The sequence below is a fragment of the Anser cygnoides genome, chromosome Z (assembly GCF_040182565.1).
Source record: "Anser cygnoides isolate HZ-2024a breed goose chromosome Z, Taihu_goose_T2T_genome, whole genome shotgun sequence".
NCBI classification, from domain to species: domain Eukaryota; kingdom Metazoa; phylum Chordata; class Aves; order Anseriformes; family Anatidae; genus Anser; species Anser cygnoides.
In genome coordinates this window covers 8,296,019-8,311,418 of record NC_089912.1, presented here as the reverse complement: position 1 = coordinate 8,311,418, position 15,400 = coordinate 8,296,019, and the positions used below count along the sequence as shown (strand labels likewise).

Sequence of the window (15,400 nt, the reverse complement as noted above, 5' to 3'; positions counted from 1 at the left end):
CAGTTAACCAGTAGACATTTCTCCAGAGCACATTAATAACCAGCTCTCTACCACTGTAGTTTGCATTTGAATACAGAGTGACAATGTTTTCCAGTTTATCCAGAAGCGTGCCTTAAAATAGTTAATGCCTTAGCTGGAGTAGCATAAGCATGCCCATTATATTCAGCATCCTATAGCTAAGTCAACTGAACAGAAGTAAGCAAAGATATCACTAAATCACTGGGCGCAATTTATCCACCTAAGCAGTCTAACACGCAACACTGTAGAACTGCTGCTAGAGGACTGCACAGCTTGCTGCTACAGCACGCAAGCAGCAACCCACACCAAAACAAATCAAGTGCTTTTGTTTCATTTCCGAAAACGCCACACCTTCGAGTTCCAAAGCGTGCTTTCACTGATGCTACTGAGGCCGTAAAACACTTACTGCACAAGGTTTCTCCGTCTCATGACCACCTTATCAGCTCTGAAGTACACAGCTCCTTGTTCAGCTCTGGAACACTGTTCAGTACCCACAAACAGCTCAGGACGCGTTTTCCTCAACCCGCGTTAGGCCGGGGAAGGGAAGCGGCACCCACCGCCCACAAGCGGCACCCACCAGCGCCGGGAGAGACCCAACACGGCGGAAGGCGAGGGGTGAGCTCTCCTCCCGGGCCGGCAGACGCTGCCCGGCCGCCGCAGACCCCCGGCCCCGCCGCACAGCCCGGCACGTAGCCCCGGCTGCTCCCCCGGCGGCGCCCGGCGGCCCCCCGCCGGAGGAGCCGTTGGAGCGGCGGCCAAGGGAGCATCAACGGGCTTCGGGAACGCGCCCGCCCCGCAGTGCCGCAGCGGGGGGACGGCAGCGGAGCCCCCCTCAGCGCTCACCTCACGGGCGGCGGCTCCGGGACGGCGGCGCCCCCTGTTTGCGCGCCCGGTGGCCGCTCGGCGCATGTGCAGCGCCCGCCCCTGGCGGCGGCGGCGGCCTCCATCTTGTGGCTCGGCGCAGGCGCGGGGCAGTGCCGACATGGCGCCTGCGCGCCCGCACGGCCCCGCCCGCCGCGCTGCCACATTGCCGCACGGCGCCGTGGGTGCTCCCGCAACGTCCGTATTACGTTTTTTTATTTATTTATTTTTACCATCCGTGTTACATTTTTTTATTTTATTTATTTATTTTTTACTTAGTCAACAAAATCCATGTTAAAGAAAAAAAAAGACTTTATTTTTGTTCGCCTGACCTCTGTATTGAAATGACAACGGTTTCGCTCACCGTTCCGCATGAGTCACTTTCTCTGTAGGGCGCAGTCTCTGAGGGCCAGGAGTGTGATTTTCGAAGCACTTTAAGCCAGTTTGCAAATCCGTTTGCCTCAGAAGCTGACGAAAGTCCATTTTGAGTGGCAACGTTGTGGCAGCCCACGTGTCAGGGCCCCGAGGGCCCCACGGGCTGCACAGCTTTGCCTTGGTGGCCTTCTGTATCTTCTGCCCAGGCCTTCTCTTTAAGCTCCATCGCACGGGCTAGCATGTAACTAACCTTTCTCTGATGAGCCAAGGCCTCCTCTTTGTCATTTATCTGCACATTTATTTAAAATGGAAAGACAAGAAAGAAGCTATAAGAACAAGTCAACCCGTGTAAATCAACAATTACGTTTGTTCTAGGGAATCATGCTGACTATTAAATAAAACAAAAAACTAACCAAATCTATTAATATCTTCAGGATTTCATGAGGGTTGTCTAGTTCTTCAACTTTCCTGCTGTCCGCGTCTGATGAGAGCAGGCTTGATAATTTCTGTCCGAGATTATTCTTGTTGCCTTGTAACTTGACAGACCCTAAGAAAAAGTATATAAATTATGGAAATGCTTAAGAGAAAAGCTGCTTTGGGACAAAATGGGCATGCATAAAGCTGAACTCCAAGTAACCTCTCTAAAAGGGCACTGCACGCTACAGCTTGTACAGTACATAATGCGGCAAGTTATTTGCCTGCAGCACCACCCTTGCCATCTCATAAAGGCTAAATGACTTTTCATCATTGACTTTGGGCAAATTGAAAATAAAAGTTCTTTTTGCCATACGAAAATTAAACTTTGGCTCTAACTAAATGGCAATTCATGGTAATGTGTTTTTAAGCAGTTGGTAGCCTAAAAAAATAGATTTCTTTGGCACAACTTGTTAAATTTGTAAGATTTATAAAAAAGATTAAAATACATTAAAATTACAAAATGCTGGTACCACAATATAGAGCTTCGTAATACTGACGTTGCTAAAAGGGAAACAGACACTGAAGACGTATCCTGTCTTGCTTCCTGGGGGTGCCCAAGGAATCCAGAAGACCCACAAAACTTCTAAGCCAGGCACATTACAGGTCAATAGCTATCACAAATACATCTTGAAATGTGTTCTGCTCCTCAATTCTATGGTTTTGCCCATGACATAAGTATTTAAATACTTCTCTTTATGCTTTTCCTTAAAAAGAAAAGGATAATGACAAATCTTCCTCTTTTACAAAGGGATTTGTAATTCGTGGATGATCATGCTAAGCAGTAGTAGAAGAAGAAATACTAACGCCAGGAAATATGTAATGAAAAACTGGAAATTTAAAAATAATTGTATTCAGTATTTCAGAAAAAGCTCAGTATATATCTTTTTGCACGTCTCCTTCCCTAAGTCTTACACATAATTAAAAAAAAATATATGTTGATAACATCTTGAACAGCCAGGCTAAAATTTCCAGATGCTACCTTTCTTTTGTGCTGCTTTTATGAGATCTTTAATATCTAGAATATTACTGTCATCCTGGATAAGTTTATTTATTCTAGCATGATTTAACTCAGATAATTTACTTCATGAGCATGTAATAAAAAAGGCTACATTAAAAGCTAGACTAGTAACACCAATATCCTACAGTAGTTTTTATATTATGATTACTGTAATAGTCCACTTATACCCAGACATCCTGCATTACATGAGAAACTTCTGGTAGAAGTTTGTGAACTATGTGCCACACTGCTTACTGTATTTATGGTTTTCACATTTTTCCTTTTTTCTGGGCTCTTCGGAAGTCTCAGTCAGCAATTAAACTACAATCACGTATTTGATGCAATAAAAGTCTGCCTGTGCTCCTTTGTCAACTGACTTCTTTTCTATTCGACTGTTACTGATACATAACATGCCCAGTTACCATCCTCTTTCAGACGTTTCCAGTTTATAAATTTTGTTTCCTTTTTAATCTTTATCACTTCTGCAAGTCTCAGAGCTTGGTCCTTTCGCTGCATTAACTGCTGTTCGAATGCAATTCTGAAGGCATCTGCCATTATATAAGCTTCATCTTTACTCTTCTTCAGAAGTTCGATCTGGTTTTGATTAAGAGAAAATGTGAAGTATATTAAGCAATTTGGAAGCAATAATGAATTTAAAATGTAAGTTAAGAGATAGACTAAAGCCACTAATGCAGTTCAGCACTTTCATATTACCAGGTCACCATAGTGGTTCCCAAGGCAGGCCTGTGCACATAAAAGGGAACTGATGAGGGACCAGGCAAATTTTAAATATATCTAATTGGGGAAGTAGTATAATACCAGACTAAACGGTTTCTTGTTATGTAAAGAGATATGTTTTAAAGTGTGTATTTAAGTCTGTACCCTTTTCTACGCATGTACCTGACACCACCTACACACTGCATTAGCTATGCTGCTGGTGGTGCCTACTTATCTCTGAACATGCAGACCAGCTTGTTCCGTACCTGTATGCAGAGCAGAAAAAAAAAAAAGGTATAATAACCCTGATACAAAAGAGGTATGAAAGTATTAAAGAGGTGGTTGATGCCTCATGCCTGTCTAAGAGGCATCTGGATAATGCTCTTACTGATAAGTTTTAATTTGGGGTCAGCCCCAATGTAGTCTGGTGGTTGGACTCAATCTTTGGAGGTTCCTTCCAGCTGGAACTATTCTATTCTGTTCCACTTATTTTCAAGATCCATATGTCAGTTGGAACTTCTGCACTAGAATGGTTACCACACTTGCACATTCAAATACAAATTAGAAGAAAAATTCTTCTTTCTAAAACTATAGATTTACTAAATTAAAGACTTTAAGGGCTTGAAAATAATTTTATTGATTTATTTGTGATGTAAACACACCATGACCTAGCTGGATGAGCAGTTGTTTGAATGCTGACATCAACACGAGGGAGTGGTGTAATGGGGTGGAATGCACTGACAGGAAAGGGAAAAGGAAATTATCCTTTTCAGTGGAAGTCCACACTCACATTGTGTACATATTTACAGAGTGTAATACATTTTGAGTGTGTATATTTTTATATTAAAAATACGAGTGGAAGAAAACTGAACAAGATTTGTTTTTTTACTAGTAGATCTTTAAAATCATAATTACAATTTTATATCAGCAACAATCAGGGCATCACAAACAAACATTATTTCTGGGTTGCATTCTTGTTTTAAAACACATCAGTTTGCGTACGGTTATTTTTTTTTTTTTGAGCAAATTTGTTTTTCTGACCTCTCTACTTGTTTATATCTAAGTCAAGCAGCATTACCTCTTGCTTGAGATGAAGAAGTTGTTTTCGAGTGACAGCTGCCATTTTAGCACAGGAACAAGGTTGCCCCCCAGAAGTATTGCAGGTGCAGGCTCCAAGAACTGCCAGCTTAAAATCCAAAACAAATCACCAGTTAAGTATCAGCATACACACCACAATGCAAGAGATGCCAAATGACTTAGCAAAAAACATTCTGAAGCTACAGAGGGAATGTAAGTGTCAGGGAAACCAGGCTACAAAGATTCAGGCATGATTTCTTTTAACTCACAATGACGCATGTCAAGTATATTTTTCAGCACTAATCTCATATCTGACACTAATGTACTTTTTGTGAATCTAAATATGCCCATTAGCTGTTCAAATCTGAACTCACTACTACAAAGGCAGCAGAGAAGATGGGCTTTAGAAGTCTTCTGTTCAGTACTTATCTACAAAGCAATGCTCAAGAAAATCAAGGTGAAACAGTAGTGTGCTCATATGTAAGAAGAGCCACGACTGCATTCCAGTAAATCTGTGTCAATACATCCCTGTAAACACTGCTCCCCTCCAGCTTTCACCATGAAGCAGGTATCAAACAAATAGTCTTACACTGTGATCTTGCCAGACTGAGCACTTTTGGAAAGATTAATAAATGCATTGTATCCTAGAGCCTGCTTTTTATATTGTAAAGGAAGAAAGTTTAGAATGCGGATTTCCAGATGACAATCTGGGACACAAGGTCATCACCCTATGTTCTTAGATACATCACCGAGGTTATTAGGACATCCTCCACTGACCAGGAACTTGCTGACAGCCCTTCTACTTTACTGGAAGGAGGTAACCTAAAGACAGAAGTTGTCAGCCTGCTTATGCTACTGCAGACCTCATTAGAACACATCTTTGAACCAGCCATTTTGAAAAACACACTTCATACTTACTTCAAGACCGGTAATATCTGTGATGTTGCTTCTATTCAGGGACATGTTTTCCTGAACAACCTTCTGTTTGTTCACATCCAGCATTGCAAGAAATTCCAAGCACTGCTGATTCAGGACTATGAAATAAACAAGGAAAATAACTGAAAAGTCTGCTGTTCTGATTTCCTTAATTTCATAGTTTAACTACAGCCAAATGAAGCAGTTTTATAGTATAAGCATCTGGGGAATACGATGAGACTACATAGATTTACAAACTCAGATCCCACTTGTTTTTTCTTCTGTCTTTTCCTAGAGCTGATGACCCATTTACAGAGATACTGTCTCAAATATTCCTTTTCCATTATGTGCTCATGTCTTTTTTCCACTTACAACTAAGGCAGCAGACTTTTTTTTTTAGAAAAACACACTGCTGGGAAAATAATGATCTGTTTCAGCCATTTTAAAGGTTTTTGGAAACGAAAAATAAGGGAAAGGAGCTTGAGATGTGTGACCCAACCCAGCATAGCATACAGTTTGGAAAACTCCATTATAAAGCTGACAAGCTGAATACCTCAAAGTTTTTCCTATGGGAATCTAGAGACATTAGAAGTGTGTATCTCCAGTAATGACTTTAATTGTAGCAGAAGCATTCTGTAGCTTTCCTGGCCTGTTGCTCCCTCCTTACAGATCATGAACAGGAACACAAGAGGTTGTTTCCCTCCACACCCAGTGTGTCACCAAGCCAGTGAGATAAGACGGGTCTGTTTCTTTCAGACCCGATCTACTTTTCATGCTACATCTACCCTGACTTTTCCTATCATTTAATATATTTTTTTCCAGTTAAAGTGACGATGTGACAAGAATAACAAACAGTACTCGTCTATTTAAAGAGATTTGCTGCATATCCACTAATATCAGTTGTCAGTAAAAAGAGACTTGTCCTGACGGAAAGCTTTATTCATAGTTAACTCCTGAATTATTCCAGAGCAACAGTATAGTAAGAGGAACAGTGGCTGATGGCTTACTTGCATTTTCAGACTTAAGAGTTTTAACTTCCTCAGTTCTCAGTTTCAATGCTTCCTTAAGAGCTGCGTTTTCACAATATATCCTGCAGAATTTAGAAAAAGGCTGTATTATCTTTGAAATAAATATTTAAAAAAAAAGGGAAATCAAATGAAAAAAAAACATTAGCTGGTTAAAATGTATCTACTATTTCTACAAATTAAAATTAGGAAAGAAAACTGAAAAGAACAAGGAAAAAAAATGAAAACTGAAAATAGTTGAGCATTCAGTTTGACAAGATATTACACATATATCATCACTTTCCTCACTTGTAATTTTTTTTTTAAGGAAAAAAATTCTACTATTTTTCTGTAATAAAGTCTACCAATAATAAGTGGTGTGTTGCTAGATCTGAATCTGCTAGTCAGGGCCAGTAAACTAGGTGAAACTACTTTTAGCCAGCTTTCTGAAAAAAAAATAGGCAAGAATGACATTTTACATACCCAGCATTTTTTGATGGGAGATTCTCATTAAAAACTAACTAACTCCCCTCCATCTGGTCAAGCATATGAAAATAACTAAATATTCTTAATAATGCAAAGTACAGATTGCACAGGGGCTGGTGACCACAGTACACCTGAGGGACTCTGCGTAGGCTTGTTATGGGCACTGAACCAAGGCTAAGAAGTCAGGCTATGCCACACCGGCTTCTGCAGGGTGACTCCCAGTTATTCAGGCTGCAGTTGGCTCTGAAGGAGCAAAAGCAAGAATCTCTGCATTCATGTGGAGGTTTCTCTACAATCCAGATAACACAGGGTGTTCAAACAGGCTGACGTTTATAATAAAACCACACCCACAACCGATTTAATTGTGTCTATGTGTGCTCAAGTGAAAGTTTTTTTTTTTTTTAAAAGCAATAAAAAAAAGCTTTCACGTGAAAGTACATCATGCCCCAAACTTCAGAGCTTAACAAGAGATGTGTTTAAGTACTATTAGAAACTCATTAAAATCATAATTACCATTAGAAACTCAATAAAATTTGTATTGTAAACCTCTGAAACACTTGCTAGCAATTTCTTGCTTCCTTGAAAACAGGAAATTGTTATTGGACATATGACAATATGGCTTGGGTCTCAATTTTAGAAAGTAAACTTCCTGTAATCTTAATACTCTCGCAAAGAACAGCTGTACTTTTCAGCATTGCAAACTGAGAACATACAACAGACATTTATAATGCATTTTGCTATTTTTCCATTCAACAGGAAATGCTTCCAGGAAATCTGAAGTCCTAAATGTTATAGCAATATACATTTTTCGGTGTATCTCTTCAGCTGCCAGTAAATGCAGCATACTGTGACTTCATGTTTTTGTTTAAAGCTAAATAATAACTTGGAGTATTGCCTTTGAATAAAGAAAGGGAAATACACATTCTTCTCATCCTAGTGTCTCAGATTTCTGAAAACCTTTTTGCAGAGACTACAGTTCACGTCTTTAGCTCATAGCTTGCAGCTTTCTGAAGCTCAGTCTCTAGCTTCCAACCATTAACAGTAATTTTGTTACTCACAGCTATCTCGCACCTCTTGCTACTTTCCTGAGTCCAGAAAGTCAAGTGGTTTTTCAAAAATGGATTCCTTGACATTGCAACTATGTTAAGATGTTAACAAGATACAAAATCTTAGCAAAACTCTTCTTACAAATGTATAGGTTTTTTTTTTTTTTTTGCTTATTCTTTGATTCTAAGTATGAAAGTTTTAAATAAAAAACTCCACTAAAATAATTGTAACTCTGATGTGTAGAGGTCAGACATACTATATGTACATTTAAATAAGCAAGGCTGCTGGTCACTTTTTCAATGTCTGTTATTGCATTATTAGTTTAGTGCCTCTGGCTTCTTCTGCTTGCCTATCTATTCCTTCAGTCCATCCAGAATAATTCTTACTTAAACAAAGAACCAGTTGATCTGCCTCTCTCAAAAGCATTCAATTTTACCTGTACCCAGTCTCATACCTACAACGCAAGAAAGTAAAGCAATGATTAACCAGCAAACGATATTTCCACGTGCAAGCACATACCATTATTTTCCATGCCTCATTTACACTTAAAGTAAATAGAGACAGTCTGGTTCCTGCTGACTAACATAATAAAGTAAAAGGATAAAAATGAAAACTGAACCTAGCAAAGCCAGCCAGCTAAAGAATTGGACTTATTAATTTTAGTAGTTTTAACTGAAAAATACAAATCTGACTAACATGAAAATTAAATTCATCTTCCCAAATCGTGAAGGAAATTTTGAAAGAAAAAAACAACAAATAAAACAAACAAACAAAACAACATCAACAACAAAAAACAACCACCACCACCACCACCACCACCACCAGAAGACCTGATGAAGCAAACTTGGAACAAGATGAAGATGACATATACCATAAAATGCGGTTAAAAAAAAAGAAAAGAAAGAAAAAAGAAACAGTTAAATACCTGTCATATTTTTCTGTCCATGTATCTTCTATGTTTTTAAATCTATCCTGATCAAATTCAATTTCCCATTGCAAAATATTTATTTCCTGTAGAGACAAAACAAACCAGCAGAAGTTCATTATAATCCTCAGAACGGAAGGAAGAAATGGAACAGCTGGTGCTGTATTTGGCACTGGCAGAGACTAAGGTGACCAACAGTAACTACAATCTATGTCCTTTAAAATGAATTTGGCAGCAGACGACAATGAGTTTCTGCGTCACTAACCTATTTGTTCCAGACCATGCTGAACACGCTAATGCTTGTACTGGCTTATGACAAAAGCAAACCCATGCTGTCATGTTTCCCTCTTCCATTACTGTTCTGTGGAAAGGCCACATAAGAAGAGAAATAGAACTCCGTTTAATGAAGTAGCTCAAAGCGTTCCTCCTCCTCATCTTCCCAATTAAAATAGGGTATTCGTTTCTTAGACTTGTTTGGAAGTTCAAGGTTAACTCAGAAATGATGCAACTCAATATCAACAACTGTGAATCTCACAACACAGACCAACTGAAAATATAAAAAGAATTCCAGTATCACGCAGTTATTATTTGTACACAGTGTAGCTGAAAAACATCTAGATCAAGAGTGATACATTAACATTTTCCCTTTCCAGTTAAAAATAGAATGGTTGGGGAAAAAAAATGAGCTAATGGCAGATTGGGATAGATTTACATAAACAGTATGACCACCCCTTATTAATAGTGATGAACTTCTATGATTTCGTGCCAGTTTAAAGGAAACCTGCACCCTTACCTTTTCTAAGGTTCTCTTTTCTTCCTCAGTTTTTTGAAGCATTGCTTTTGTATGACTAGTGGCTTTATTAAACACTGCCTAAAAAAAAAAAAAAAAAAAGAAAAGGCACAACTGCCAAATACTGTAATTAAATAAAGCCCAATATTCAGTTGTACATCAATACAAGTCCATGCTCTTGGTTAACCAGGAGTGTGTTGAATTTCAAACATTAGCAATTACCTTATAAATCCCCATGGGTTCTAATTTTAAGATACTAAATAGCTACACTGCATAACAAACTTGTGTTTCAATCCCCTAGGCTCTTACTGAAAAATACCACATGGCTTAGAAAGAGATCATGTCTGCAAGGACTGTCCACAAAATCAACTCTCAGAAAACTTGGTTACAACATACCTATACCTTGATCTAGGTTTGACTTATTACAAATGTCTGAGGGTAGAACCTGCAGAACTATAAATGGATTACGTAAGTATGCAGTTGATTTCAACATCATGCATTGTGACAGTGAATAAAATATTACAATCCTGGAATCCTCAAAGATAAGTTACTGAGACTACTGCTGCTACAACAGCAAAGTCTTCTTAAGTAACTGTGATGATTCTATCAGCAGAAAAAGTAGTAAACTGTAAGGGCCTAGTCTGTACAGACTTGCAGACTCAGCTTTTTTAAAGTATAGCCCTAGGAAGACTTTAAGTTTTGCGGGGTTTGATGAAGAGTGGCAGAAATATATACATATATTTTTTTCTTTACCACAAAGTAAGCAGAAAATTTCTGAACAACTCCTACCATGCTCTGCAGAATTTTTAGGGCTTCATCTTTTCCTTCAAGCTGTCTTTGAGAAGCTTCAAGCTCAACTTTCAAAATTTCAGTTTCCTGAAGCAAAATAAAACAGGCATACTAGGTAAAAGTCAAGATAATCCTGTTAAAAACTCAAGTATAACAGCAATGTAAATTTGCCTTTCCCCCCAAAAAAATCTCTTCTTGTTTTTATCCTCTTTGATTCTTTTCTAATAGCTTGCTGGTGATGAAATGTTAACAGCACATGCTAGTGCAAAATCCTTAAAGAAGAATACTTGCAATTTTTCGTTCTGTTCTCTTCCAGTGTATTTAGGAAAACAAAACAAACCACTAAATATTGCAGTTCTCCCTTGCTAAAGAAGTTGTATATACCAACATAGGTCTAGAGCATTTACATTAAGTGAGCAAACAGAATAAATTTCTTTATATATCCAGCAGAAAGAAAATATACTATAAACATTAATAGCACGTAGGACTTATTATGTATTTATAATATGATGTATTATAAATGTATTATACAAAATATCAGTACTCTATAGAACGGATATTATTTCAGGACTATCTGTTAGATCAAGACCATTACCTGTCCAGAACAAAACAACAGCAAAAACAAGATAGATTCCTGATCCAGTCATGCCTTTAAGCAACATTCCTCCCTTTAGAAGAAGTCAGTTTTTCAATTTCCAAGAAGTCAAAGAAAATTCACTACTTTGTATAGTGATTTTTGCTTAACCTCTACGTAGGTCCCTTGATTGTTCATCTGTGGCTATCCAAAACATATTTCATAGGTCTTTTAGTTCTAGTATCTCAGCAGTTGATACTGGGATTGTATCTGTGGCCAGTGCCAATTTATTACCTTCATTTTATTGAAAATTAGTAAGGTTCCTGGACATTTTAAGTTGCTCTGCAGTAAAGGTTCTTCATAGGACAGCTTAAAGACAGCTTAAAAGTGCCATACCATGAGGTATTTTGAGCTAAAAGAACACAGTAAAGGTGAAGTATATGTTTTTACAGCTGAGATCACTCTGTTATTTCTGCCTGTACTGATGCCAACACAATTACCCACCGTAAAATTAAAAACATAGGAGTTGACTACCTTTTGGTAAAAATGTATATTAAAAAGCCAAAGACTATTCAGTTTACTCTCCAGATTTTCAGGCGCAAACCTCAATAAAAAGGAAAAACTGCAAGAAAAGGAATACAATCCCTCTAATATTCTCTACATCTTTAAAAATACTCTTTCCCTCTAAAAATCCAGAGCATAAACTGCATCTCACACTATGATTCCCTAGCATAAAATTGAATTAGGCTTCCAAGTAGTACGTGAGTTTCAAGAATCTGATTCCATCCAAGATTCTGACCATGCAAACATCTGCCAAAGTGACACTATACTTTACTTCAGTACATTAAAATGAAATGCCAATTTCAAGAACAGCATACCTGGCAGTGTTACTAACCTCTAGAGCTTCTCGAAGTTGTTGCTTCAGTTCTTCATTTGACATTTCAGTACTTGATTCTGTAAAATTGATAGGAGATAGTAGAATATGAAATACTAAAACAGTTACAAAAGAAAACATGGGAATTTGCTTTAACCTGAAAACAGGAAACATGCAGAGATGATTTTCATATAAGTTTTTTTTTTCCTCCTAGAGCTAATAAGCAGATCTAAGAAATATATAAATCCTAAACTCAACATTGTTTTATGGTTAAAGAAACCAAATGGAAAAAAAAAAAAAAGAAAAGAAAAAGAGAAGTCATAAAGAAATCTAAAATAAGGTAAATTTCAAGGTTAAAATTTCCATTTAGAAATAAAAACCAATTTGTGATCTTTACTCCCAAAATAATTTAATTTCTTAGATTCCTTTTAAATTGCAACTTTTCTTCAACTGCACCTGACACAACAGTAGCTAGTGCAATTCAGAAGTCAGGCCAATGTTTAAGACACTGAGATGAAGTACAGTGGTGTATTCTGCAGGATTCAATGTTTGTCTAAACAAGCGGTTCCTATTGGCACCATTTTTCCTTAAACTGAGCAGCACAGAAATATATTAACACACAGCCTCCTGCCAAATCCAAGTCACGTTCATGTGGGATTTAGTTGTGCTTTCATGGATAGCGCTGTGTGGATGATCTAGACGAACAACCTAGGTCCAAGACAGCAGGAGCACTGGCAGGAGTACAGTGAGACCAACTGGAATTACCTTGCTCTTGTAACATCTTCTCACTGACACTACTAAAACCTACAGAGAATAATTACATGGCTTAGTTTACTGCAGTGTGTAGAGAAGATAGTGTGGACTTGTTGCAAAGGAGAGAAATAAGCAAGTTTTATGGAAATACTTCAGTCAAAGCACTAAAAATGCAAAGCAAAGAAGCTAAAGTGTAAAGAACACCACTGCCTGTACCTGATTTTATGTAACGTAGCATTTCTTCACAAGAAAAAATGAATGCCAACACTGAGATAACAGAGATGTACAGAAACTTCTTAACCTTAAAACTATGCCAGTTCAAAAATTTCAACTCAATAACAAACAGGATTTTGAATATTTAGCCCTAAATTTTGGACGTAGTCTCTGGGAAGGTACATACAAATCAGAAATCCAAACAAATCCATTAAATTTAATATACATACATATATATGTCTGTATGTATCTTAAATCTAATAATAATATATATATACACACACACACACACATATATATATATATATATATATATATATATATATGTGTGTGTAGAGAAAAACAAAGCTGCTCTCTACCACAGGGTGTCACTTTCAAAGGCAAAACTAAATACCAGGAAGGGTCGTTTCACACTAAGTAGGGCCACAGCCCGAGCGGCTGGAAGGCAATTTCGGGAGGAAGAGCTTGGAGCAGAGACTACTTTGCTGCCTTGGTTACACCGAGTATCTCCTCCGTGCACTGCTCGCTGCCCTGACAGAACAAGACTCGAAGGCCACGCAGTGACAGACCCCAGGAGGCACGTGATGAACATGTGCCCGGAATCCTCTGCAGCTTCAGAGGGTTTTGGCAAACAGTTTACACTAAATTTTATGACGCCTCGTGAAGTAGCTCAGCTGCCCCGTTTTGCCAAGTTTTTCCTCAAGGTGAATAATCGACTCCAGATTAGTCTTACCGGAGCTCTTTTGTCGGGTCAAACTAGTAACAGGGTTTTTGGATGATCCATCGTAAAAGCTGTTTCGCTTGGAGCAGGGAAGAGCAGCTTCATTTTCTTCCACTTTCTTCGTTGACAAGAAACTATTGCAAGCCTTTCCAGATCCCTTCCTGGATCTAAACGAATAGTTTTGTGCATTCTCCCCTTCGTACGCAGCTCCAGGTCTTCTCCCCAGTCCGTTTCCCAAGTCTCCGCATGCCATGTCATCCTCTTCTGCTTCCTCCATCTTCCCTTCCTCCTGCTTTGTTTGCTTTTTCTCTCTTTTAATCGAGCGCGCCTCACTTTGCCCGCGTGGACAGCGCCCCTTCCCTGCCAACAGGTAATTTACCTGGAAAAACAAAACCAGCCCCTTCATTAAAGCGGCAAAACACCACCAAAATGGAAAAACCCGAAGCTTTCTGAGCGTGGCTGCTCCTCGTTACCTGTCCCGCCTCCCTGACGGTGCAGAAGGCGGCCAGTGCCCCCAAAATCCCCCCGAAAACGCCCCAAGCCGCAGGGGTCTCGCCCTGCTCGGTGTCGGCACGGCCGCGGGCACCGTGCGCCCTGCTCCCCCCGGGCACGGCTCGGCACGGCCCGGCACGGCGCCGCCTGCCGCCGGGACCCGGCCCCGCTGTCCGGGCAGGGCAGGGCAGGGCGGGCTGCGGCTCCTCCCGTGTTTTCCTGAGCGGTGCGTTGTGTTCTGCACACAGCCGCCCTGGCACGCAAAGCAGGTTTTGGGAACGGTTTCGAGTTCACCCAGCTTCGTGCCTTCGTTTATTTTCCATCCATGCCTTCACCCTGAAAACTGCTACTCAAAACGAGGGCTTTTTCGCAATGTTTGCTCCCGATCCAGCAAGGAAGCTCCAGATTTCTCCCACCAATTCCACTCACGGTCCTTGTGCACACGGGTTGATTTGCTGATGCGCTAACAGCACCTGAAGATACTCTGCAGAAAGACTTTCGCCTCCTCTCAAACATTCCTGTCAGTCTCACCGAACTTCGATTAAAAAGATAGGATCTAAAACACGTAACAACAACACTCTTTACAAGAGAATTTACCAGGAATCAGTTTTACTGTTCAAGCTCACGGATATAAAAAGCTTATTTGCGAGCACTTTCCACAGAACATTCAATAAGGCTTTACAATCCACCTTTTCAGTGAAGAAAGGTAAACATCCATGCTCTCCTGGGACCCACACCATCACCGTTCTAAACAATTAGAACAGATAGCTGCTGGTACTGTAAGTGTAACCGTGTTTTTTTTTGGATTGCTGCATCCTAGCTGTCCTACCAACTTTCTTCATAGACTTCAACCCATGAATACGTTCTATGATTGGGATAGGCGACAGAGAATGCTGAGACAAAAAGGAAAAAGCAAGCTATTCTACGCTACTGCAGGGACAGCCAACGTTTCCTTACACCATGAATAATTCCATTTATACATAGCTCTTTTAGCAAGGTCACATCTCTTCCCTCAAAAAATGAAGTACTGTCCTTAAAATCTATTACCCCTCACCCTACATTAGCCTGCACAGAGTCAAGTATATATAGTGGAGCTTCGCAATTCAAAGTCTGGCAATTCAGAAACTGATTGCTGTTCAGGACACTGACTGATCTACCCTTTGGAAATTGAATGCTCCTTAATTTTAAGGATTTTACAGTTTTCTTAGTGGGGGAAAAAAAAAAAGGCTAGGTTTCAAGTTTGTTCCTGCTACTAAAGGCAACTGCGTCGTTTTCCTCTTTACATTTGCTGCTCA

The 15,400-nt window shown here is 39.4% G+C and overlaps 2 protein-coding genes across 5 annotated transcripts in view; both read right to left on the bottom strand.

The window, feature by feature from the left end:
* Positions 1 to 990, bottom strand: part of ZFYVE16 (zinc finger FYVE-type containing 16) — a 34,959-nt gene extending 33,969 nt beyond the window's left edge. The window contains exon 1 of one of the 4 annotated variants that reach the window (XM_066988813.1): positions 862 to 990. The gene's annotated coding sequence lies outside the window, so the exon portion shown is untranslated. Of the gene's footprint in view, positions 1 to 424; positions 842 to 861 lie in introns of those variants that run through there. The other 3 variants (XM_048054334.2, XM_066988814.1, XM_013191790.3) reach the window with 3 other exon arrangements.
* Positions 991 to 1,173: 183 nt separating this feature from the next.
* Positions 1,174 to 15,319, bottom strand: CCDC125 (coiled-coil domain containing 125). The gene is made up of 12 exons (XM_013191807.3): positions 14,535 to 15,319; positions 13,626 to 13,992; positions 11,948 to 12,006; positions 10,479 to 10,565; positions 9,693 to 9,770; positions 8,900 to 8,985; positions 6,445 to 6,527; positions 5,441 to 5,556; positions 4,524 to 4,631; positions 3,151 to 3,322; positions 1,668 to 1,801; positions 1,174 to 1,543 (listed from the first exon to the last, which is right to left on the bottom strand). The coding sequence occupies exons 1-12, from the start codon at positions 14,619 to 14,621 to the stop codon at positions 1,394 to 1,396; spliced, it is 1,527 nt and encodes a 508-aa protein (XP_013047261.2). The 5' UTR covers positions 14,622 to 15,319; the 3' UTR covers positions 1,174 to 1,393.
* Positions 15,320 to 15,400: the final 81 nt, after the last annotated feature.